At 40.1% G+C, this 26,700-nt stretch overlaps 2 protein-coding genes across 2 annotated transcripts; both read left to right on the top strand.

Moving 5' to 3' along the window:
* The first annotated feature begins 5,010 nt into the window (after positions 1 to 5,010).
* On the top strand, positions 5,011 to 16,970 carry LOC146664756 (arylsulfatase A-like). Its single transcript, XM_085412003.1, has 8 exons — positions 5,011 to 5,327; positions 8,538 to 8,778; positions 8,904 to 9,122; positions 9,465 to 9,634; positions 9,917 to 10,041; positions 15,076 to 15,203; positions 15,287 to 15,389; positions 15,481 to 16,970. The coding sequence occupies exons 1-8, from the start codon at positions 5,107 to 5,109 to the stop codon at positions 15,771 to 15,773; spliced, it is 1,500 nt and encodes a 499-aa protein (XP_085268129.1). The 5' UTR covers positions 5,011 to 5,106; the 3' UTR covers positions 15,774 to 16,970.
* A 73-nt stretch (positions 16,971 to 17,043) lies between these two features.
* LOC146664755 (arylsulfatase A-like) lies at positions 17,044 to 26,268 on the top strand. Its single transcript, XM_085412004.1, has 8 exons — positions 17,044 to 18,878; positions 23,025 to 23,265; positions 23,397 to 23,615; positions 24,411 to 24,580; positions 24,983 to 25,107; positions 25,579 to 25,706; positions 25,790 to 25,892; positions 25,972 to 26,268. Exons 1-8 carry the CDS (start codon positions 18,658 to 18,660, stop codon positions 26,256 to 26,258), a joined length of 1,494 nt encoding a protein of 497 aa, XP_085268130.1. The 5' UTR covers positions 17,044 to 18,657; the 3' UTR covers positions 26,259 to 26,268.
* Positions 26,269 to 26,700: the final 432 nt, after the last annotated feature.

The raw sequence follows: 26,700 nt of genomic DNA, 5'->3' as shown, positions 1-26,700 counted from the left end.
CAGCTCATGCGTTTTGCATTCATTACTGTTTGTGGCTCCACAGTCATTAGGAGTGATCTGGTCACATATTGTAACCTAGCAAAGCACTGAAGCTGCTAATGAAGGACCAACAATCTTGTTTACATCTTCCATTGAGAGATATATTCTGCTGACATCTGTCAGTGTTTGACATCATTTTCTTCTGTTTGATGAATCGAATGTGAATACGTTTAAAAATGGATTTCCGTGATGTAACATCTAAGGCAAAAGGAAGTGCACAAGAGAAGTGATCAAACATCCAGTGTTCTGTGTTACTCAGTCACAAGAAGCTGGAAAGGGAGCATACTGCATCTTTTAGGGCCCAACGTCCCAATTACGAGTGATGACAATGCAAAATTCAACTTGGAAAATGAGAGAAGTTACAATTCACTTTCAATAGCGACATTTTTCATGAATATGGAAATACAGACGTGAGGGAGTGGTCTTTGGGATTACACACTCTTGGCAGATGATAATAAATTCGGACAGGGTTGTTTACAATCAAAGCACAGAGTTTTCTGTCCCTGAGGACAAGCTGAGCAAAGGCACATCTCAAGGTGAGCGGAGCTGTGGATGGAGGATCTGGAAGCTGGAACCATACACATTTTGGTTATTTATCTCATGCAACATTAATCAGATGTTTTCTGCTAAACTTTACTATGTCATATCCCCATAAATGCAGCAGAAATTCCATTTTGAGTCAATGTTATCTCGCTCTGTGAAGGCCCTGTCCTCTTGAGCCATTTCTGTGTATCTCTCAAGTCTGTTTGCCTGCATGATGAGTGCAGGGATGATGCAGGAGTCAGCCTGGAAAAGAATAAATCACTCATGGAGGCAGCTTTGCAGTATGGCAGCAGATGACAGCCGGAGGGCAGTTTGAGGAAGGCAGTAGGCATGAAGGGCCAATCAGGCTGTCTTTCTTTATCATATTACCAGGCAGTTGTAGAGGGAATTGAGGGCAGGTCATGATTACCACCAGCCGTGTTTCTTTAGTAAGCGGAGACCACACAGAGACAGGCAGGTGTTGTTTACATCTGACTGTCATTTTGTGCGCAAGTAAGGAAAAACGACTGAGACACTCTTTTTGATTGTAAAGTAATTCCAGTAGATTTAAGTGGAAGAAAACATTTTGCTGTATATATTACAATGAGAGCTTCAGCATGTGAGCTGAGACCGTTGACAAAGGCGTGCACATATTTCCCCAGCAGGTCCTCAAACATTTATGAGTTCTTCAGCTCATGTTGCTCCATGGAGACCTGTTAGATTTCATTGCATAATTCTGTGCACTGTTCCAACCTCTATTGTACCAATGAACCTCTGTTTATTTGCCAGGATGCTTTCTATCACTGTTCCCTCAGCTAACAAGCCAGAATAACAATGACTTTTTTATCATTGAAAGTACTGTTAGATCCCCACTCACATGGTAGATTGTTACAAAATAGGCTCACACAACTGCCTTGCCTTTGTAGTACTCATGCTATTCAAGCTAACCAAAAGTGTGGTTTCCTAATTTTATTCTGACAATATCTGTAATAGTCATCATTTATCACAATAAGAAACTGCATGTGCCTTAATTTCATGATGAAAACCATGAAACAATTCTGGGTTATTTATCACAAACGCTTATTCATCACAATCACTACATCTTCTCTCACGAGCAACTTCAAAGATATTGCAATTTGTGAACCGCAAATGTATTTGCAAGATGACGAGGCGATAGAAGGCAAGGTCGTTTATAGAAATTTTGCTGTCAGAGCAGAGTGAAATCAAAGTATTGGGAGCTCTCCATGGTTCTGAAATATATATTGATCGATCTATCAAACTATCTATTGTGTAATATGATAGATTTTTTTCTTCCTGTTATTCCTCATTAAATCGGATGCATCAACTGATAGAGAAAATAATCTTTTCTCTCTCAAAATCACTTTTCAGTGGTTGAGGAAATAAGGGAAAATGTGATCCCATGGCGCCCACTGGTGTTAAAACAGTTTATCTGCACATTATATCGCAGATTTACACAGGCGGCGTGCCCAGGAACACTGCTCCACAGTCCTTCACAGTTTAACTTGCAGCCTCCGACCATTAATATTGTGTGAAATGACTTTGAACAAGGTGAAAATGAGTTTTTCATAAAAATTATTTTAGTGTTGGCTTTTATCCCACTCACCACCTGCTGTGCTTCCTGAAGATTCAAATAAACCGTAAGATTTTATAACATGCAGAAAATTGTAAGAGTTTCTGATTCTTAAGAAAAGAGCGCGCGAGGTGGGGAGAGGGGATAAAAAGGTATGGGGATTAGATCTCCTTGCAGGCATGAGGCTGGCTCCTCTCTCTTGTTTTTGTCCTGTGGGATGACAGCGCATGGTGGGATTCATTGTCTCCATGAGCTGTGCAGGGTTGTTTTGTACAACACCTCTGTCTGCCTGAAGCTCTTGCATCATATACACGTGCATGCCTTTTCGAAGAGCAAGTGCAAGAACACACACTTTGTTTCCACAGACTGTAAAAGATTTTTCAAGCCACAGACACACACACACACACACACACACACACACACACACACACACACACACACACACACACACACACACACACACACACACACACACACACACACACACCCTGTCATGGGACATTAATTCTGATTAGTTTTTCTTGCGGGACAATCCATTTTATATGAAGATGCCCAAATTTGAATCCCAAACAATGGACACTGCTTCGGAAACAGTCCCAGACAGCTTGGCAACTGATGCTTAGCTCATGTAGGGAGACACACACACACACACACACACACACACACACACACACACACACACACACACACACACACACACACACACACACACACACACACACACACACACACACACACAGAGAGAGAGAGAGAGAGAAGCACACAGAAAGAAGTGGGGGTAAGAAACTTTTTGCAGCCTCAGCTGATTCAAGCTGCTCGTTTTGTTCTGTGTTGTTTCTGACAATGGTTTTCATTTACTCGCAATAAAAGGTCAGAGCAGTCATCTTTTACTAAAATACAGTGCAAGCAGCCTGTGTAGTGCATAGACTGTCATTTGGCTCTCCTGCTTCTTCTCTGTAACTCATGGAAAACCATTAGATGGGTCTGGAAAACACCCTCAAAAATTTATTATTAGTTGTGGCAAAGGTATACCAGTCATTACTGAATATTTGCTTCTAATGATTTTTGCTGTAGGCTGTAGGTGCTCCATTAGCTCTACCAGACTAATGACTGACTCATTGTTTACCTGAGCTGAGCATGACAGCTTTACTAGATTTTTCTTTTTGTCTTAAATGTAAAAAGAACATGTTCGATGGAAGAGCAGGGGCATCACTGCCTCCCTTCCAGGGTTGTTGTTCCCTGCAGAGATCGTTAGAGTGCTCTGTGTTGGAGAAGATTAGATGAAGGGAGCTGCTGCAGCAAGGTACTGTTTTAAAATCTCCAACTGACTGTTGTTTTCTTTGTTTTTCCATCATGCAACAGCTTGTTTCTCCCTTAGTTTCCATGTGTGCATTTGTGTAGGCGTGTGTGTTAGCTGACTTTTGCTTAGTTCAGTGGGTCATGTGCTACACACATAAGCAGACAGTGACATGAATGCACACACGTACATATGTCTGCACACAGAACTAATCACTGTGGACTGTTTGATGAGTGTGAGATTGTATTAAGAAAATAGTAGTTACAGAAAGCACAGAGCAAAGACCAAGGAAACAGATGATACAACTGGATCTCTAATTAGGCATCTTCATCCCCTCTATCCCATTGCTTACCTCTCTCTTACATATACAGCCACAGTTGCTGCTGAATGTAGGTCAGCACTGTGGAGAGATGTGAAAGTGAATGATAAATCAAAGTATCTATTTCCCTAAGGCTAAACAATAGTGCAAGGCAGCATGCAAGCTAACGGGTAGACATATCACAAACACCATTGTGCATCAGGACTTCAGAGGAGTTCACAGTGACTTGATCAAATGATACATACCCCACTGTAAAATGTACTAATTTATGCTTTTGGCTCTAGCTTGTAACCTCCCACTTCCCCCCATCACCATCAGAAATGCCACCATCCTCCCCCCACACACAGACTCACACCAACTGTTGACTGGAGAATGTACAGCGTATATTAAATGTTCTCATGCCTGTGCTATGTTTGGATTCTTTTCACACAATGCCACCTTATTTACATGCAGGGAGAGCCACACTTTTGTTTTCATGTCCACCTATCTGAAGCATGTATATGAGAATACATAAACAAATAGCTCCTGGTACCGTCTCTACATCAGAAAATCAGCTGTGACATTAATTTCTACTCATACTGCTGGCTTCTGCAGCGATGCACCAGTGATTTATTTCTCCTCTTGCTCGTGTAACTGACCAGGTGTCAAGTCGAATCAGTGGCAGCAGCCAACCTTCCCACAGAGGACGGTAGCTCGACCGCGAGACCTCAGATTAAGAATTTTAAAGAGGAGACAAAACATGACAGAGGAACACCTCTAACCAGTAAATTACTCAACTGCCTTTCTTAGGACGTGTCTGTATGATGCAGTGTGTTAACTGTTTTGTGTCATTTGGTTAATGATAATTATGATTGTGTATGTATGTATTTTAGTGTTTTTATTTTTGTTGCTTTTGTTGTTCCATTGAAAATAAAATGGAACAACAAAATCCGAAAGATGATCATTTCAAGCCATGAACAAAGGACAAACAATTTTAAAACCTTTGTGAAAGGTGTGATTGTGTGCAGTCAGTTAACCTATTAAATCTGGACCTAATTCACTATGCAGAACTTGGGGATTTAAACTAAAAGTCTTCACATTGGGTGTTGAGCTGTAAGAAGGAGAATAGGTTGTAAAAATATATATTAATTTAAACGTTAAAAAGCAGAAATTAAAAAAACAAAAACACAAAAACGGTTGTGCGCTTTAGTCTAATCTGATGCTTAAGACTACATTTCCCAGCATTCCGTGACATAACCGGCGTGCAGCCGTTTCCGGCCTCTGGCACGTGACGTTCTATTTTGTTTTTAAGAGATCTGCCGCTTCCTTATTATCAGTCAGACTTAAAGACGGAAAAGCATGGGATCCAGCTGCTTCGCCTTTTTCGGTATTTTACTTTTGTGCACCTGCTCGGCTTCACCGCCGAATTTCGTCCTCCTCTTCGCTGACGATTTAGGTTTCGGGGACTTGGGCTGTTATGGACATCCTAGTTCACTCACTCCCAACCTGGACCGCCTGGCAGCTGAAGGGCTCCGATTCACAGATTTTTACAGCACCTGCCCCGTGTGCAGCCCGTCCAGGTACCAGTGTAATCAGTACTGACTGCGTGTGTGAATAAAACGTGCGTTATTGTGTATACTTTGTGTTCTAGATTACAATCAATCCAGCCCTTTTTGGGCACTTAATCACTTTATAGAACTGTTATGGCATAATTGTTGCAATTTCTGCTGTCCCTTTGGCCTAATTCCTGGAAAATAAATGTTTAATCTCTATGAGGATTTTACATTCATTCATAGATAGATAGATAGATAGATAGATAGATAGATAGATAGATAGATAGATAGATAGTCAAACAAAAAAATTCAATTTGATTAAATTAGATTACAAAGAAAAACCTTAACAGAAGTGGGAAGACCTGGGAGGGCATGTCAAAAACAGGAAATGTTTATGATGGGCAAAATAACAGTGACATTGGATAGAGAATGGAAACTAGTTTATAGTTTCAGTTGGCAACTTCATTAAACTACATAGGATTTTTCTCTCTCTCTCTCTCTCTCTCTCTCTCTCTCTCTCTCTCTGTGTGTGTGTGTGTGTGTGTGTGTGTGTGTGTGTGTGTGTGTGTGTGTGTGTGTGTTTTGTCTTCTTCAGCATTAAAGCTGTTTTTGAGTTCAGGTTTTTTCTCCCAGGTCCTGCGTATTGGGTTCATATGACAGCTTTCTTATAGTAAGAGGAAGAAAAAAAAATCTTGACATTTTTGTATTTCCTGGATGGTATGGATTTGATTTATGTTCATGTGTATGTGTATCTGTGGGTTAGCGTGCAAGCTAATGAGCTATGCGTGACTGCAATGAAGAAAAGCGAGCATATCAGCATTCTCACAAACTGATGTTTGCCCTTTACTTTGATGCAACGTTTCCTGCTGCAGAAAGCAAATTTTCAAATGATGTATTAATAATGAATATGAATAATAATTCAGTGTCCAATCTAACAGCCCTAGGTCAGTGGCTCAGTTTTACTCTCCCATGTATATTTTTATTGGGCTGCAGTGTGAGAAAAATAAACCTTTTATTTTTTAAGTATTGATATAATTTAATTTATATATTTATTTTCTATAAAATATAGAAATTATCCAAAATAATGTTACTTCAAATAAGTATGGTCTAGTATACCCCATGCTCCTGCTTCTTGCAGGTATTGCTGCCATATAAGGTAGGACAGCTGCGGAGAGCCTGTAATTTAAACATCATAGATTGGTTCAATAAAATTATAATGAAGCACCCAAATGAAAAAAATGATTGCATTAGATTTTCTTTTTTTAATAATTGAGTTCTTTGAGTTACTTGAATCGTTGAAGCCTAGATGGATAGATTGACAGATGAGGTCAGGCAGGAGTCTTCTTGGACTATGATAGTAACAGATGGAATTGTGATCAGTAGAAGCAAAACAGAAGAAACAAATGAGCGGAAGACAGGCGGAAACGTGAACATGGAAAACAAGGAGTAGAGGTAATAAAGATGGAGAATACCTGGGGTCAACCATCCAAAGCAACTGACTGTACACAAGAGTGTTAAAGAAGAAAGTGCAGGCAGGGTGGAGTGGGTGGAGATGAATATCAGGGGTGATTTGTGATATTTGTGACACCAAAAAGAGTGAGTGGCAGTTAGATATCTTATGATTTCATTGGGAATGACCAGCACAGACAGGATTACAAATCATCATCATTTTTAACTCAGATTTGGAGACAGTTGATTAGTTAAAGTTAGTTAGGCAGGGTTGAAATGGTTTGGACATATTCACATGAGGAATAGTGAGGGGTAGAGGACCATTTCAATAAAGGATGTTAAAGATGGAGCTGGAGATGCCAGGCAGGAGAAAAGAGGAACATGCATTGGGTTGGTGTGACAGAAGGGATAGGGTGAGATGGAGGAAAGCGATCTGCTGTGACAACCCCTAAAGGGAACAGCCAAAAGAAGAAGAGATTGCTATTGTTTTCATCAAGTACATGAAATTTTTCTTGGGCTGAAACGATTGATCGAGTAATTCAAATAATTCAATTTTTTAAAATTCTCAACACAAATTCATTGTTTTGATACTTCTTTTAATGGAACAGCTCTGTAGGGCGGCGATGTATAAAACGATATAAACACGAGCGTTTCACCCACATTCGCGACTGAAGACAGACCTACAATACAAACGTATTTAGGAGCAGTGTGTAAATAAACATTGTGACAAATATTAACCACACAGCCTCCAATTTTACACAAAAACACAGAAAACATGTTTCTAGTGTCCAAAACAGCAGCACTGTTCCTGTACTCACCATTAAAACCATTAAAACCTTTTCCTGGAAAAAACTAGCGGGAGTCCTTCACCAAAGCATCTGATCAACGCCGACGTGAATAAAAAGTGAACTTTGTAGCCTGCAGAAGTTGTATTAAAATATGCAAATGAACTGTTAACTTAGTCTGATACCTGACTGGTTAAATTATACGGCGTGCTGAAGGCTGTCGGTGGTTTTACATGGAAGCATACCTGCAAGAGACAGGGGGGAGTCTAAAGGGGGGCATGGGGTATACAAGACCATAATAATTTCAAGCTTTCGTAACATTTTTCAGATTGAAAGTGAAATTATATAAAATATTGTGTTCGTTTCATTTCATTAAAATGTTAAAATATAAAAATAAAAGCTTTTCTCACAGGCTAATATAAATGTACTTGGGCAGTAAAACTCTTAGCCACTGACCTGAAGGTTGTTAGGCTGAACACTGAACTATTATTAATCTTAATTATTAACATCTACACCAGGGGTCCCCATTCTCAGTCCACGAGGGCCGGTGTCCCTGCAGGTTTTAGATCTCACCGTGGGTCAACACACCTGAATCACATGATTAGCTCATTACCAGGCCTCTGGAGAACTTCAAGGCATGTTGAGAAGGTAATTTACCTGCAGGGACACTGACCCTCGTGGACTGAGATTGGGGACCTCTGATCTACACCATCATACATCTGTTATGGCGCAAATGTTGTATGCAGTAAAACTTTAAGACATTGCAATTTCTAAAATGGAAACCAATGAGCAGTTCATTTTGAAAGACCTGTGCTCTGTCCCTTTTGAATATTTGTTATTGCTCATTAATAAGACAAAGGTATTTCTTATCCAACTACTCGATTAATCAATAGAATAATAAATAGATTACTCAGTTACTAAAATAATCGATAGCTGCCTAGTTGCCTTTAAATGTTTCCACTGCTCTGTTAATTAACTGCCTTGTTTGTTGTTTTTTTCTAAGGGCATCATTGTTGACAGGTCGCTATCAGACCCGGTCAGGAATCTACCCAGGTGTGTTGTACCCAGGATCTATAGGTGGTCTTCCTCTCAATGAGACCACCATCGCCGAAGTGTTAAGGCCCCTGGGTTATGCTACAGCAGTCATAGGAAAGTGGCACTTAGGGCTTGGACACAATGGCATGTTTCTTCCAACCAAGCAGGGCTTTGACCATTTCCTGGGGATCCCATACTCCCATGACATGGTCAGTGTGTTTCCAGTCTGTGCTACTTAAAATTGTCTTTTTTTTTTTAAAACTATATTCACTTTACTATTCTTCACTCTGTATTGCTGTCTGTTAATTTTTCTATCTTGTCTTTTCTTCCCCAGGGCCCCTGTAAGAATCTGACTTGTTTCCCTCCAGATATAAAGTGCTATGGAGTGTGTGATATTAACACTGTAACCGTCCCGCTAATGCAGAATGAGGTCATCAAACAACAACCCGTCAACTTCCTGGATCTGGAGAGGAGTTACAGTGACTTTGCAACAAACTTCATAACCACATCGGTTGAGAAAAAACAACCATTCTTCCTCTACTATCCAACACATGTGAGCAACAAGAGCAATCTGAAGAAAATGCATGAATTAAAGTGTGCAAAATCAACCTTTGAGTGCAATCAATGCCTAAAAATGTGTTTTCATAATGGTAAATATCAACTACTGTGCATGTCTGAGAGTTTTTAAATTGGGATAATTTAAACATTTCCTAGTCCTCTGTAGATAGATAGTAGTTACTTTCCAATGTGTTCGAATTTGTCATTTAAAAGACATCCCCAATTATTCAAATTTCAGTATTTTAATATGATCAGTCACTTCTAGAATATAAATATGCGGCATTGAAAGAGTCAATATTTCAAACAACACTAATAACCACTTGTTTTCTTGCTTCAGCACACCCACTACCCCCAGTATGCAGGTATAGGGGCAGCTGGACAATCTTTAAGGGGTCCGTTTGGGGATTCTCTGTTGGAGTTTGACAACACTGTAGGCCACCTGATGGCAACTCTGGAGAGGACAGGAGTGATCAACAACACATTGGTCTTCTTTACATCAGACAATGGGTTAGTTTTCAGGACTTGTTAACATTTAGAAATTAAAAGATTAAAGAAGTCCAGTTGCCTTCTTGTCAAACTCTTAAAACTACCACACATAACTTAGAGACAACAATGATGACTGAAATGCGCTAGAGTTTTGGAGTTTAATTCCTCATGCTGACATTTAACCACCCTCGAGAAAATTTTTTTCCTCTGTTCAGTAGTCAAGTTCCTAGAAATCTTTGCACTATTGCGATATTACATTTATCTTTTTTCTTAATGGTGTCTGCTTTCTTTCTCTACATGTAGGCCTGAACTGATGCGTATGTCCCGTGGAGGCAACGCTGGTCCTCTGAAATGTGGCAAAGGTACCACATATGAGGGAGGCATGAGAGAACCTGCCATCGCCTACTGGCCGGGAATCATCAAGCCAGGTGAGGACATTTTAGTGGTCTGCAAAAAGTCCAGACTACATCCTGCTTCAAACTAAAATAAATAAATAAATAAAATCCTGACCCATCCTTGATCTTGCCACACAGACCTCAGTTTGAGTACATTTATTTTTACCTGTTACTGCTGACCATATTCTAAAGCAGAAAGATGGTGTGGTTGTTGGTGTCAGACAGCTTGCTCTGAGTATTTCATGAACTACTGATCTGCAGGGATTTTCCTACATAGTCATCTGTAGATTTATAAAGAATCGTTTAAAAAAGAAAATATCAAATGAGGATCAGTTCTCTGGGAAAAAATTACTTGACTTGACTTTGCTGTTCCTAGGACTGTGCTCTGCCTGCTAGCATCTTGCACTCTGCTGTTATTTGCTGGATTGTCTCAGGGGCATCTTTACACAGCCTGCACCTGGGGTCTTGCCTGGTGTGGTAGAGCCAAGCCGCTATGCTTCTATGGATCTTGTGCTGAGAGTAGGATTTGGGTACTGATAGGATTTCTGTATGTCAGCCACTTCCTCTATTTGCCTGTGGTACATACTGCGCAAGGGCCTGTCATTCCATGATGGTTCCTCCTCTTCATTGTCTCATCCTGGATTGTGGTACTGACACTCACTAATCCCCGCCCTCCTTCCTTCTGCTTGGTGTACAGTTTCAGGGTGCTGGACTTGGGATGAAACCCTCCATGCATGGTCAGGAGCTTCCTCGTCTTGATGTCAGTGGCTTTTATCTCCTCTTTTGGCAAGCTTATAATCCCAGCAGGGTACCTGATCACAGGCAGGGAATTGGTGTTGGTAGCCCGTTCTTGTTCTTACCGTTCAGCTAGCTCCTCAGGACTTGCCTGACCCTCTGCAGGTACTTGGTGGTTGCAGATTTTCTAGTGGCTTCTCTGTGATTCCCATTTGCCTGTGGGATTCCTAGCTATCTGTAGGTATCCTCGATCTCTGCAACGTTGCCTTCTGGTAGTTTGATCCCCTCACTTCTAACAAGCTTCCCTGTCTTTGGCTACGTTCACACTGCAGGTGAAAGCGCATCAAATCCGATTTTTTTTTTTTTTTTTTTTTTTTTTTTTTTGACCCTATGAGACCCATATCCGATCATGGTATGACAGTGTGAACGGCACAAATCCGATATTTTCAAATCCGATCTGGGTCACTTTCGTATGTGGTACTAAATCCGATACATATCTGATGTTTTAGAAAGCGACTGCTGTTTGAATGGTCAAGTCGCATTAAATCCGTCTTTTACGACACTGACACAAGACAGACGCCAATTATCAGCGCCGGAGAAGCACCCGATAAGACATCACGAACGCTTCCTGGCCATCCAGCGTAGATGTCAGTGAAACTGTTGGGAAGACAACGTTGGAGAAACGTGAACATTTTATTTGTACTGTATAATCTGCAGATTCTGACAGAAATCTGCAACTATCCTTTGAAGCACCGCTCCTCTCTAAAACAGCAATTAGGATCATTATTAGGCTATTTACATAATAATGTAAATAACAAAATAACTTAAAGCAAAAATTGGGAAACGTAAAGTCCGAAGTCTTTATATTAAGGGCCATCTTGGTCTAAACAGAGCGCGTTGTGTGTGACGTCTTCTTTTGCGCATGCGGGCCGCTTTGAGGGTTCACACTAGAGCGTGTTTGCTGTCGCATTTTATTTGTAGTGTGAACAAGCAGACAAAAAAATCGGAATTGAGCATTAAGACCTGCAGTGTGAACGTAGCCTTTGTTACCATCTGACCACACTTCCCCAATCTGGACGACATTCCGATGTCCTTGCTGTAGTTCCTGGTGGTGTTGATCAGTGAATCGATATCTCATTCCCTCTTGGCATACAGCTTGATATCATCCATGTAGAGGAGGTGGCTGACGATGCTCCATTCCATAGTTGGTATCCATAGCCAGTCTCGTCATTGGTTGTTCGCTCGGAGTTGGATGGGACTCATTTCTTCTGGATGTCCTTGGGGATCAGGACTGTCCAGCCATGAGTTAGCCATTCTGGGTATGTCTCATTAACTAGTAGCTGGTTCATTTGTATTGCCAGATGCTCATGTAGTACAGTCAGCTTTTTCAGCCAATAGGCATGAACTATGTCATAGCCTGGTGCTGTTCGTACTGGAGACCCAATCTTGGATGTTTGCCACTGTGATGGTTACTGGTCCCTGTTCAGGGAGGTTGCTGTGATCTGCTCTTGGATCCTCTAGCCAGTGGGCATTTCCATTATGGGTTGCGTCCTTTTCCCACATGCTCTTCCAGTATTGGTCTGTCTCCAGCCTTGGTGGAACTGTTCTCATATTATTCCCCTGCCAATGAGAGTACACCTTGGATGGTTCTGTGGAGAACAGCTGGTTTATTCTCCTGCCTTCTATTTCTTTGGTATACCTCTTCAAGTGGCTGGGCAAGGCTGTGACTCTTTGCTTGGCAGTTTCCAAGACCCCAGGTATGGACAGCTTGACGTACTTCTTAGGCACCTTTCTGCAGCTCACCTAACCCTATTTCAATAATAAGATTGCATCTCTTTTTTTCAGTATCAAAGTATATTACCATTAATTAAAAACAGTCTTGGGAAGGTGACATTCCACTACAGTTTACAGAATACATGCTGCAAAATGTATTTTGTAACGTATTCCGTTAAATTACTCAATGAGAGTAACATATTCTGAATACTTTGGTTACTGAATATATTATCAAGCTTTTTACAACTACTTGAATGTACTATTGCTGTGTGAATTATTACTATTACTGAAGGATACTCGCCACATCAATACCAACTAGATTTTTAAATCTTAATATAAAATGAGTGACAGTAGGGTGGATATTAGGTAAGGCTGCACTTTTTGCAGCGATCTCGTGTAGAAAACTATTCAGCGCGTATATAAAACAGTTCCACGGCTCCGAACCATAGTAAAGGGACCTCTGGCTAATATGTTGGTTCCGTGTCAGGCCCGTAACCAAAAACTAGCTTTACTTTGTTTTTTTTTTTTGTTTTTTTGCCTGTCCCGTTTGGCTCTTTTGCCATCAGAATTATTGCCTAAAGGCAAAGAAAGATGCCCAACAGATTTACTTTACCAAATTGACCATCCCAGCCTTGCCATAATGGTCCATTTGATTCACCTTTTATTGTTTATTTTATTTTCACTTGCTGAATACGGGACAGACTTGACTGGGGGAAAGAAAGGGAGAAAGAAAGAGGGAAAGAGAAACAGCTGAGAAGAGGGACGGGGGAGAAGGGCAAAAAACAAAAACCAACAGAATGAGCAGAAAAAAAAAGAAAAAAAATGCATATATCGATCACCTGGGTCACCTGCTGAGAAAGAAAAAAGAAAACAAGCAGAAGAGAACAAGAGTAATAGAATAAACAACATCACAATGATATATGGGAATATGACAGTAAATACTAAATATTAAACATTATTGTGCAGCACATAAGATCAACAGAACACAGTGTGCTTTGAGGTAGGAGCCAAAAAGGGTGTAGTTTGTGGGTGTGATCACCCGTGTGTACACCTGTGAGCATGGACGCGCTTGTTTTTTTTAAAAGGTTCCTTCATGTAATGATCTGCTAGAGGGTGTGGGGGGGCCACAGCCCCGTCCTCCAGGGCATGAAGCAGGTGTGGAGGAGATCAAAACTCCAGACATCCAGAGGCCCCCAGAACACAAGAGACCAAGGAAGACCAACAGAGGGGCAGCCGCGCCACTGTCCCAGAAAGAGCTGAGGAGAGTCCCAGATGAGGGCTCACTCAGCAGCCGCGGAGTAGAAGCCAGGGGGAGTTGCAGTGACGCGCCCGTGAGCTCCGTCGGCAGCCAGCTGTGCCTGAGTGACCGAGCCCCAGGCCGAGAGGCCGGGGCCACCCCACCTCCGAAGTGGCCCGAGCGAGCCCCAGGCTCCAGGCCCCGATAAGCGGCCGCCAAGGAGTGAGCCGGTGTGTACCTGGACGCCCATCCCCAGACACAAAGAACCACCAACGCACCGATGTCTGAGGGAGTCCGCCACTGGCAGGGGAAGTGGTGGTGGGGGGAGATAGGCCTCCAAACCTTAGAGGGCCTGAGATGTCTCCAGAGAGGTGGCGTCTGATACCCAACCTGACATATAGACACAGACATACAGGCACACACAGATACAAACATCCATTCCCACCCTCATGCTCTCATATGCACTTACTCCACACTCAACCAACGTGGAGACAGACATAAAGAGACGCTGTACACATGATCACACTCCCCAAGCGTACTCTACGAACCGGGTCTAGGTACCCTTGCCCCTGGAGGGGGGAACTGCACCCAGACCCAGGTGGTGTTACCCTTTTCCCTGCGGTGGGGAGAGGCAGACCGCCCCGACTCCGCAGCAGCAGGGAGGCCCCACACTCCAGACCGCAGTCGGACGTCCAACTCCTCCTCCTTACTTTGTTTTTTGGGTCAACTTTGCCAGCGTGAGACGGAGAGAGGCATTGAAAGGCTGCTCCAATGGAACTACTGTTTAGGAGAAAAACACGAACACAGTGTACAGTCAAGTCCTTAATAGCTTACTTACAACTGGGCTACACTGCCCATGCGGCTACATTCTTTAGGGCTATGCCTGTAACACTCTGCCTATTGCCTTCACATTAAATTATTTTTTTGAACAATAATTTTAAAAAATATTATATCACGTCATTATGCGGGCCGCAAGTAGAGGTGACAGGGGCCACGAGATTGAGACACAGGCATTTGAGCCTCTTATTGCGTGTTTTGTTTGGGTTTTCACCGGCGTCGAATTACCAAAAATAGAGAGGGGACAGCCTAACATATGAAACAGGAAAAGACCGCAGTGTAATCTCTATTTCAACAAAGTAACTGTATTCTGAAGACTACCTTTTTAAACGGTAACTGTAACGGAATACAGTATTTTAAATACGTAATGGTGGTACATGTATTCTGTTACTCCCCAACACTGATTAAAAATAATTTATGTACATGTAGCCTTTTAGTGATTGCTGTTTTTGTTTTTTGTTTTCTTATGAACAAATCTATTGAAGGTGTTACTCATGAGATGGCCAGCACTCTAGATATCCTCCCCACATTGGCGCGCCTGGCAGGAGCTGAACTACCACAGGTGATGCTGGATGGGGTCGATATGACGGATATCCTTGTTAAACAAGGAAAGGTAGGAGCATTGTATTTAAAGTTGTGCAAACACTCAAATAATGGAAAAACCAAGCTCGTGTGTATTTTCTCTGTGTTTTACAGAGTAAAAGGGAAGCCATGATCTTCTACCCTGTAGATCCCAGTGAAAAATATGGCCTCTTTGCTGTAAGGCTGGGAAAATACAAGGCTCACTTCTATACACAAGGTACTACGTGTCATATTTTGAATATTGCAAGTTCACACTGTCACAAGTTTTAGTTGGTCTTAATTCCTGCCTGTTCATGTTTGTACATCAGGTGCTTTCCACAGCAGTACTACACCAGACAAAGACTGCCCAGAAACAGCAGTCTTCAAGGCTCATGACCCTCCTCTGATATTTGATCTGGAGGCTGACCCATGTGAGCATTATGCTCTGCCAGTAGATACACCTGACATCCAATCTGTGCTGCAACAGGTCAAGACAGTTAAGGAGCAATTTGAATCCTCCATGGTGTTTGGAGAGAGCCAAGTGGCAAAAGGAACAGACCCCAACCTCGAGCCTTGCTGCAACCCTGAGTGTAGCCCCAAACCTAGCTGCTGTCAGTGTTGATGAGAAAAACTGTTACAGCTTAAGGAAGGAAGGGAAAGTTGGACTAAAGTGCTGCTCTCCTGTGGAGAGTTTTAATTACTGGAAATGGAAAATGAATGTAAAGTAAATGTGCTCCCTTAGTGAGGAGATGATTTTCTCAAATTTGATACTGTTAAAATTATAACTAATGTTTAACAGTGTACTGTATCATCTTTCTTCTGTGCTGTGAGTATTGTTTTATTTGATTTCTAATTTCCACTCAAGGAATTCTTGGTAAGCCCTTTTCACTCATAACATCATGAGTTAACTAAACAATGAAGACAACAATAAAGTTTCAGACATCAATCATATATTTTCAAGATGTATTTTCAAACCCATGAAAAGGCAAATGATTTTTTTTGTTTCCGTTGAAACTCACAAGTCTTTGTTTTGAAAGATACAAGATCGGATATGTTGTTCTGTCACCTACTCTTTTTCATTTACTCGCAATAAAAGGTCGGAGCAGTTGTCTTTTACTAAAACACAATGCAGGCAGCCTGTGTAGTGCATAGACTGTCATTTATCCATAGTGGCTCTCCTGCTTCTTCTCTGTAACTCATGGAGAACAATTAGATGGGTCTGGAAAACACCCTCAAATTTATTATTATTTGTGGCAAACATATACCAGTCTGTTAGATTTGTATTGTTGATTGTCATTTATGCTTAGAAATATTTACTTATATATGCTTAGAGTTTTGTAATTAGTTGTAGATTGGTAGAGGTTTTGATCCTTGATAGTCTGCAAACTTTGTGTGTATTAGACAGCACTTTGGGAGCATGAGAGGTCATACCGTGTCTTATTATTTTATGGTAGGATTAACGTAGTTGCGTCTGTTCTAGTCTAAGTGCTCTTTGTTTAGATGAACTGCAGGACTTCCTCACCGTGTTATCTAGGATGAACCATCTAGGGTGAGGGGGAGGCTACCCTCTTCCTGACCAAGGATGTTTGACCCTTTGATCAGCAGTCCACACACACACACACACACACACACACACACACACACACACACAGGCAAGGTACTCTTTGTGTATGTAGACGTCATATGTTAATGAACTTATGCATATTCATGTAACCTCAATAAAAGGACAGTGATACGGGAGAACGGACGAGAGCTACTGGGGTCAAGCGAAGGAACGGTGCCTGTCCGGTTCTCTCCCGTGCACGAGTACCATGAAGAAGTTTGCCTACTTGTGTCTTGCTTGCAGTGTAATTATATTGTCTTCAACGTTCCAGCGGATGGGTTCAAGCTACAAACCTATCACAGTCATTACTGAATATTTGTTTCTAATGATTTTTAATGATGCTATAGGTGCTCCATTAGCTCTACCAGACTAATGACTGACTCATTGTTTACCTGAGCTGAGCATGACAGCTTGGCTAGATTTTTCTTTTTGTCTTAAATATAACATGAACACATTTGATGGAAAAGCAGGGGCATCGCTGCCTCCTTCCAGGGTTGTTGTTCCCTGCAGAGATTGTTAGAGTGCTCTGTGTTGGAGAAGATTAGATGAAGAGAGCTGCTGCAGCAAGGTACTTTTTCAAAATCTCTCACTGACTGTTGTTTTCTTTGTTTTTCCATCATCCAACAGCTTGTTTCTCCCTTAGGTTAGCACTGTACAGAGATGTGAAAGTGAATGATAAAGCAAAGTATCTAGTTCCCTAAGATGGCAACAATGGTGCAAGACAGCACGCAAGCTAACTGATAGACATATCACACACACCATTGTGTATGAGGACTTCTGAGAAGTTCATAATGACTTGGTCAAACAATGCTTGCATAACCCTAGACTTTCCTAAACTCCATTGTGTAAAATGTAATAATTTTATGTGACTGGGACTAGCTTTCTAACCTCCATTCCGACTTGCCTCCATCACTATCAAAAACATTACCTTCCTCCTCACACACAGACTCACACGCACAGTTGTCTGTATGCAGAACGTACAGCACATATTAAATGCTCCCATGCCATGTGTTTCTTCTTTTCACATGATGCCAGCTTGATTACATGCAGGTAGAGTCGCACTTTTGTTTTCCTGTCCACCTCACAGAAACATGTATGTGAGAATACATAAAAAAATAGCTCCTGGTACTCTCTATCATCATCAGAAAATCAGCTGCCACATTCATTTGGATGGACAGGGGGATACATACTGGACTTTGAGGATAGAAACAAAGTATCGAACAGCGTTAGTATAGATCTGATACTGATACAAGTGTTGGTATCAATACTATCGATATTTGGATCAATCTACCCACCTCTATACTTTAAAAAAATTCAGCAAGAGGGCTACATGTCACCAGCAGCTTCACATTTTCTCTCTCTATAGCTGGATGGTGCAAAAGGACTAGCAGCTCCTGTCCCTCTCCTCCTCCCTCAGTTTGCCTCATCATCATTTTCTGATATTATAATTTACTTTAGAATAGAATAGAATGCCTTTATTGTCACTATACAGTTGTACAATTTGTGGCCTTGCAAAATGTTTCAAAAACCGCGTCTTGGTTGTTTGTAGAGCTGCGACTGGCCCACACGCGGCGACTCTTGTGGTTATCAACTGAGTGAAGAGCCGTGATGCATTTATACAGCCGTATTTCGCACATCACCATGACAGGCGGAAGAAGAAGTAGTTCCTGCCAATCATTTAGACAGTCCCAATAATATAGTTACTTTCCACTGTGTTCCTATTAATCACAAATTACAAATTTACCACAAATTTCCTAAATATCGATATTTTGAAATAAGAACTGAGTCTAGATCACAAATATTTGCTATCGGAAGAATCGATATTCCCGTATCGATCCGCACATCACTGTTTATAGGGATCTGACGCTTCCTTACTATCAGTCAGACTTAAAGACGGAAAAGCATGGGATCCAGCTGCTTCGCCTTTTTCGGTATTTTACTTTTGTGCACCTGCTCGGCTTCACCGCCGAATTTCGTCCTCCTCTTCGCTGACGATTTAGGTTTCGGGGACTTGGGCTGTTATGGACATCCTAGTTCACTCACTCCCAACCTGGACCGCCTGGCAGCTGAAGGGCTCCGATTCACAGATTTTTACAGCACCTGCCCCGTGTGCACCCCGTCCAGGTACCGGTGTAATCAGTACTGACTGTTGGCGTTTGTGAATAAAACAGAAATCAATCCGAGACTTAGCTCAACAGTTTTTTAAAAACTTTAAAGTAATGAAAGTGGCCGTGAAGTATGTTAAGGTTCTGTTATTCATTTATTTTTTGTTTTTTGTTTTGTTTTGTTTTTCAAGTCGATTTGATCCTAAATTATTCTATGAAGTTGTAACTGACAAATTATTAATGGGCTCATTAATAAATAAGTCATTTTAATGGTAGACTGCGTTATTGTATATATTGTGCATTAAATAGTTCTGCATTAATCCACTTAATATCTTTGTAGAACTGTTATGTTATATTTATTGCGGTTTCTGCTGTCCTCTTGGTCTACATTCTTGAAAAATAGATTTTTTAATGCCAATGAGCATTTTACATTCATAACTAAAACATATATAAATGCCTCTTTGCAAAAAAACTGATTCTGAACCTCATGACACAAATGTTCCTCCTGGCTTAAAATTGCTTAATATCATTGACGAGATACGTTTAACATATGTTTCAAAGGTTATAGGCCAACCAGTCATTTCTAAGAGTTTATTCTAGCAGTTCCAGCCAACATTGCTCTCTTCCAATTTGTCCTTAACTTCATCTCACTCTTATTGCCTGTTCTTATTGTCCTTATCTTCAACTTCATGCTGCTCTGTTGTATGTTAATTGCCACTTGGGGATAAATAAAGTCTTCTGATTCTGACATAGCTATTGAGGTCCTATAGTAATATAAAGTATTATTAAAATGGGAGAGGAGTAACTTTCTTCTAAAACTGAGTATTCTTGGTTTGAGAAATGGAAGATTGAAAACTTTTTCCAGTAAATTAATAAAAAAATAAAAATAAAAATACATTTTTTTTAATTTAATTAAGAAAAAATCAACAGAAAAGAGGGAAGACTTGGGAGAAACTGAGAATGGGGGGCTAAAAAATACTGAGACGTGTCAAAAACAGGAAATGTTTATGACGGGTGAGATAACGGTGGCATTGGGGAGAGAATGATTGGACACTAGGAAGAGAACATCAGAGTTTATAGTTTCACCTGGCAACTTCATTCAACTACAAATAATGCTGTAGTCCTGTGCTTTGATGCAATGTTTCCCGCTGCAGAAAAAAATAGTGTATTAATAATGTATTAATAATCAATATCAATAATATTCCAGTGTTCAGTCTAACAGCCCCAGGTTTGTGGCTCAGAGTTTTAGTCGCCCATGTATAATTGTATTGTGCTGCAGGATGAGACAAAGAAACCTTTTAATTTCTATATTTGTAAGTATTAATATAACTTAATTCATATTATATTTATATTTTCTATCATCTAAAAATCCAAAATAATGTTACTTAAGCCTTCAAATAAGTATGGTCTCGTACACTCCATGTACCCCCACCCAATGCTTGTTGCAGCTATTGCTGCCATATAAGATAGGACAGCTGCTGACAGCCTGTAATTTAAACATTGTAGACTAAGACTAAGTTAACATTTCATCTGCATATATTATTGTAACTTCTACAGATTTACTTAGATTTGATTGATGATAAGGTGGTTTGATGTAGGACTCCTGCCAGCTTTTTCACTATAAATGTTTAATGGTGGTTACAGTAACAAGCACTGCTTTTGGGGACCCTAGAAAAAAAAATTACCCACTACACTTGAGGTCACCTCTTGGCAGTGACTCCACCTCTTTGCTCCTCAACATGTGTGTATACAAAATCAATCTTGTAATCAATCTTTTTATAGAAAAACCAGGGCCTACATGGGCTTAATGTAATGCTTGTCATCCACAGGCATGCTCTTAGATATATTTCTATTGCAGGTCTGTATTTAGTAGTAAATGTGTTAAGAGTTGTGATAGAAGAGGTATGCAAAGCTTTGAAGAGCCCCGACACTCTGCCCTTTTTTATTGATCTATCAAAAGCCTTTGACACTGTTGACCATGGCATTTTATCTCAGGGGCCATTAGAAATATGACTTTCAGACCAAACATTTGGCTGGATTTCAAATTACCTTTCCCACCGTGGCAGTATGTGCAGCTCAATGGTCTCTCTTCCAGTTTTTTAAATGTCACCAACAGAGTGCGGCAGGGTTATTTACTTTTTATGTTAATCACTTGGGACAAAATCTAAATGCGTCTGTCCATTTTTACGCAGATGATACAATTATTTTGCTGTTGTGCTCATATTGTCAACGTGGTTTTCGAAAATGACAGTTACCTTTTGGTTGAATACAGTCACAGAGTCAGCTCAGACTGGTTGTAAATGCTGAAACACAAAAGTGCCTGCAGAAAGAGCATGCTTGCAGTACTCCCCTCTCTTGTATCTGCTCAAGGCATTATTATTGAAACTGTGGCCTCATACAAATACTTGGGTTTTGTGATTGATAAAAATCTTTCCTTTAAGCCACATATTGACTTTGAGCATCGCGTCAATATTTGTTAATGACTTGGGACAAAATCTAAATGCATCTGTCAATTTTTACACAGCTGATACAATTATTTACTGTTGTGCTCATACTGTCGATGTGGTTTTTGAAAAATTACAGCTATCTTTTGATTTTATACATTCATAGTGTCAGCTTTGGTTTTAAATGCAGTAAAAAACAAGGTTGTATTTTTCTCAAATACAAAAAGCATGCTTGCAGCACTTCCCTCTCTTGTATCTGCTAAAGGCATTTCTATTGAAACTGTGGCCTCATACAAATACTTATATTATTATCAATCACAATACAATATTATCTGCTTCTCTTGTTGATATCGCCTTTTTTTACCCCTCCTAGATTATGATGATACAATTTACATGTCTCTGCACATTCTGCCCATCTGTGTACTCTGTTTTATCACGGGGCATTAAGATTTATAATTGGCTGTAAACCTTTAACACACCATTGTACTTTATATTCTTTGGTTTACTGGTCCTTATTGGCCTTACCCAGGATGGTTCATTGGTATCATCTTATCTATAAGTTTGTGGTTTGCTTCCCTGTTATTTATTAGATTACATGTCACATAAATAGTTTAGTCATAGCCTGTGGTCTGGACTTTATTACATTCACCATGCATCAGTTCATACAGAGCTCAGAAAGAAGGTATTCTCCTTTTCTGCTCTGTCGTCATGGAAAACATTACAGAAGCTCTCTCAATTGATTTCACTTGCAGACTTTAAAAGACATAGAAATTACTTCGTGAAATCATTGCTGAGAACCTGTTTTTTGATATGACTGCATAAACATTAGCCATTTGTGCTTTTTTTATTGTTTATTTTATTGTTATAGTTTTAATATGTTTGTCCGAAACACATCTCTTTTCTACATAAGACACTGAGTCTACCTGTATAAATAAAGCTCACATAAAATACATTTAAAAAAATGAAGCATTTAAACAAAAATGATTTTTTAATTAGGTTTTCTTAATGATTCGCTGCAGCTTGAATTGATAGATCTGAGGTAATGAACTTGGATCAGTTTAAATACCTGTGGTTAACCGTACAAAGCAACGGACTTTGCACAAAAGTGGTGAAGAAGAAAGAGCAGGCTGGGTGGAGTAGGTGGAGATTAGTATCAGGGTTTATTTGTGATATTTGTGATAGCACAAACCACACATTATCTCCTATGAGGTGTGGTTTGAGATCAATGACACTAACAAAAAGATATTAGGTGGTGCTAAAGGTGGCAGCGTTGAACAAGACTTTCATTGGGAGTGACCAGCATAGAGAGAATGTAAAATGATTTTTCAGCTCAGATTTAAAGACGGGGGGTGGTAGGTGAGATGGAGGAAAGCGATCTGCTGTGGTGACCGCTGAAGGGAAAGAAGAAAAGATTGCTGTGATTCTTCGATGGAAGAAAAGCTTAGATGACGGAATTAATATTTGAATATAGAGTAATTATTTTCAAATTTCATTAAGTACATGAAATTTTTGTTGCTGCCTCTAAACTTTTACTTTGACATGCAACCAAAGTGATGAAATCTTCCCTACATGTCCTGTAGTTTTTCATCTTCCATTGTTGGATGAATTGATGCAGTGAGTTTCTTTAGGCCGTTTTCCTAAGTGAAGTAAGAGTATTCAAAATTACCCCACTATCTTTTCCACTGTTAATTAACTGCCTTGTTTGTTGTTTTTTTTCCAAGGGCATCATTGTTGACAGGTCGCTATCAGACCCGGTCAGGAATCTACCCAGGCGTGTTTTACCCAGGATCTATAGGTGGTCTTCCTCTCAATGAGACCACCATCGCTGAAGTGTTAAAGCCCCTGGGCTACACCACAGCGATCATAGGAAAGTGGCATCTAGGTGTTGGGCATAATGGCATGTTTCTTCCAACCAAGCAGGGCTTTGACCATTTCCTGGGGATCCCATACTCCCATGACATGGTCAGTGTGTTTCCAGTCTGTGCTACTTAAAATTGCTTCATGAAATTTCTTTTCTTTGCTATATTCACTTTACTATTCTTCACTCTGTACTGCTGTCTGTTAATTTTTCAATCTTGTCTTTTCTTCCCCAGGGCCCCTGTAAGAATCTGACTTGTTTCCCTCCAGATATAAAGTGCTATGGATTGTGTGATATTAGCAACGTAGTCGTCCCACTAATGGAGAATGAGGTCATCAAGCAACAACCAGTCAACTTCCTGGATCTGGAGAGGAGTTACAGTGACTTTGCAGCCAACTTCATAACCACATCGGTTGAGAAAAAACAACCATTCTTCCTCTACTATCCATCACATGTGAGCAACAAGAGCAATCTGAAGAAAATGCATGAATTAAAGTGTGCAAAATCAACCTTCTATTGAATGCAATCAAAGCTTTGGTTCATCAGCTCTTTGAATGCCTAAAAATGTGTTTTCAAAATGGTAAATATCAGGATAATTCAAAATTTTCTAGTCCTCTGGGGGATAGATTCTGGTCCCTCAATAATCAATGTGATGTGCAATACCACTGATTTCCTTTCTTATCCCATATCAAGTAAAATCAGAGCTGGTATCAGTGATACTCGTCCAATACCTAAGCTTTGAACAAAAACTTAATGTGTTTGGAAAACCGAAAGTTCTGTATTTCAAACTATATGTTCATAATGAGTACCAGAAATCAGACTTCTTCTTCTTATTGTAATTGTGAAGAATTATCACACAAGAAACAAACAAACCTGAAAAGTCAACTCCTGCATTTTAAAACATTCAGTAAACAATTAAAAACAAATGTGACTGATAGAAAATAATAATAAAGTTTAAAAACATTTTTTTATATATATGTCATTATCTATGTTTTGAAATAAACAATATAAATATCAAATATTTTGAGTTGTTTTTTTTTTATTTCTTAAAGCCTACAATGACTATTTTTGATTCTAAGTGTCTGGAAAGGATTCCATCATAAACTAATTTTTTTTTACCCCAAATTACTAAAATACCAATATTCTAATAGGGGAATTGATTCTAGAACATAAATATCTGGTATCGGAAGAATCAATATTTTAGTATCAATCTTAACAACACTAATAACCACTTGTTTTCTTGCTTCAGCACACCCACTACCCCCAGTATGCAGGTATTGGGGCAGCTGGCCGATCTTTAAGGGGTCCGTACGGGGATTCCCTGTTGGAGTTTGACAACACTGTAGGCCACCTGGTGGAAACTCTGGAGAGGACAGGAGTGATCAACAACACATTGGTCTTCTTTACATCAGACAATGGGTTGGTTTTCAGTTTATTATCATATTTGTTGCTAATCTATGAACTGTATTTATTGTTATTCCATTTTGGTATCTCATTTAATGAGCTTAAAAAGGTGACTGGACTTTATGTTTAAATCTTTAAAGATCAAAGAACACTAATTCCAATCTTTTTTAAACTCTTAAGACTACTGTGACGTGTATGACTGAGACATATTTCATTCAGTGACTTAAAGACAACAATGAAGAGAAATGCACTAGAGTTTTGGAGTTTAATTCCTCATGCTGACATTTAACCACCCTCCAGAAAAAATATTTTTCCTCTGTTCAGTAGTCAAGTTTCTAACAGTCTTTGCACTCTTGTGATAATATTGCATTTATCATGTTTTATTAAATGGTATCTGTTTTCTTTCTCTGCATGTAGGCCTGAACTGATGCGCAGGTCCCGTGGAGGCATTGCTGGTCCTCTGAAATGTGGCAAAAGTACCACATATGAGGGAGGCATGAGAGAACCTGCCATCGCCTACTGGCCGGGAATCATCAAACCAGGTCAGGACATTTTAGTGGTCTGCAAAAAGTCTAGACTACATTATCCTTCAAACACAAAAAATCCTGACCCATCCTTGATCTTGCCACACAGTTTGGTTACATTTAGTTTTACCTGCATGGTTTTTGGTGCCAGACAACTTGATCACCATTCAGATGGTAGGATCAGAAATTGCTATAAATACCATTTACAGCCAATACAGCATTTCAGGCTGTTGGTTGTGGTGCAGTGGTGTGAGAAATACGTTTGGCACCTTAGTACTAATTGAGCATATGTCAAAGCCTTTCTGCGATCAGAACCTCTGAAGACTGTTTGCAGCACCCTGTGTAATCTAATGTATGACTGTAGTTCTGAAGGTGTTGTTTGTTTATTCCATGAGCATTGCCTCTCCCTTTTTCCAGCATCAAAGTATACTATAATGAAAACAAAAATGTAGCCTTTAGTGATTCTTTTTTTGAACAATTTGTTTGAAGGTGTTACTCATGAGATGGCCAGCACTCTAGATATCCTCCCCACATTGGCGCGCCTGGCAGGAGCTGAACTACCACAGGTGATGCTGGATGGGGTCGATATGACGGATATCCTCGTTAAACAAGGAAAGGTAGGAGCATTGTATTTAAAGTTGTGCAAACACTCAAATAATGAAAAAACCAAGCTCGTGTGTATTTTCTCTGTGTTTTACAGAGTAAAAGGGAGACCGTGATGTTCTATCCTGTAAATCCCAGTGAAGACTATGGCCTTTTTGCTGTAAGGCTGGGGAAGTACAAGGCCCACTTCTATACACAAGGTACTTATTAATTATTACATGCTCACACTGTCAAACTTTAGCTGGTCTTGACTCCTGCTTGTTCACTTTTGTACATCAGGTGCTTTCCATAGCAGTACTACACCAGACAAAGACTGCTCAGCATTGCGCAAGACTCACGACCCTCCTCTGATATTTGATCTGGAGGCTGACCCATGTGAGCTCTATCCTCTATCAGTAGATACACCTGACATCCAATCTGTGCTGCAACAGGTCAAGACAGTTAAGGAGCAATTTGAATCCTCCATGGTGTTTGGAGAGAGCCAAATGGCAAAAGGAAAAGACCCCAGCCTCGAGCCTTGCTGCAACCCTGAGTGTAGCCCCAAACCTAGCTGCTGTCAGTGTTGATGAGAAACATTGCTGCAGCTCCTAATGACAATAAAGAAAGGGAAAGTTGAACTGCAGTGCTGCTCTCTTGTAGAGAGTGGAGTTTTAATTGCTAGAAATTAAGAAGCAGTGTAAAGGCAATGTGCTTCCTTAGTGAGGAGATGATTTTCCAAGATTTAATACTGTCTCAATTCAGAAATAATGTTTAACAGTGTACTGTATTTTCTTTCTTCTATGCTTTGAGTATTTTATTTGATTTTTTTTTTTAAATTTATTTCCACTTCGGGAATTCTTTGTAAGCCCTTTTCACTCACACAATTAGGATTTAACCAAACAATGAGGACAACAATAAAGGTTCAGACATCAAGCATATATTTTATTCATAAGACCAAACCCATGACAAGGCGAATGATTTTTTTTTCTTTGTTTTCCCTTGAACTTTACAAGTCCTTGTTTTTAAAGA

This window comes from Rhamphochromis longiceps, linkage group LG7 (genome assembly GCF_057381845.1).
Source record: "Rhamphochromis longiceps isolate RC_006_pf linkage group LG7, R_longiceps_female_GT1.1, whole genome shotgun sequence".
In the NCBI taxonomy this organism is placed as follows: Eukaryota; Metazoa; Chordata; class Actinopteri; order Cichliformes; family Cichlidae; genus Rhamphochromis; species Rhamphochromis longiceps.
This window is presented reverse-complemented; position numbering and strand designations above follow the sequence as displayed.

What these genes read in the sequence shown, in the direction of transcription:
- LOC146664756 (XM_085412003.1), top strand. Translation starts at nt 5,107, where the DNA reads ATGGGATCCAGCTGCTTCGCCTTTTTCGGTATTTTACTTTTGTGCACC. An exon ending in TCCCATACTCCCATGACATG is followed by an intron (nt 8,779 to 8,903) that starts GTCAGTGTGTTT and finishes TTTCTTCCCCAG; the next exon opens with GGCCCCTGTAAGAATCTGAC. An exon ending in TCCTTGTTAAACAAGGAAAG is followed by an intron (nt 15,204 to 15,286) that starts GTAGGAGCATTG and finishes TGTGTTTTACAG; the next exon opens with AGTAAAAGGGAAGCCATGAT.
- LOC146664755 (XM_085412004.1), top strand. Translation starts at nt 18,658, where the DNA reads ATGGGATCCAGCTGCTTCGCCTTTTTCGGTATTTTACTTTTGTGCACC. An exon ending in TCCTCTACTATCCATCACAT is followed by an intron (nt 23,616 to 24,410) that starts GTGAGCAACAAG and finishes TTCTTGCTTCAG; the next exon opens with CACACCCACTACCCCCAGTA. An exon ending in GCCGGGAATCATCAAACCAG is followed by an intron (nt 25,108 to 25,578) that starts GTCAGGACATTT and finishes ATTTGTTTGAAG; the next exon opens with GTGTTACTCATGAGATGGCC.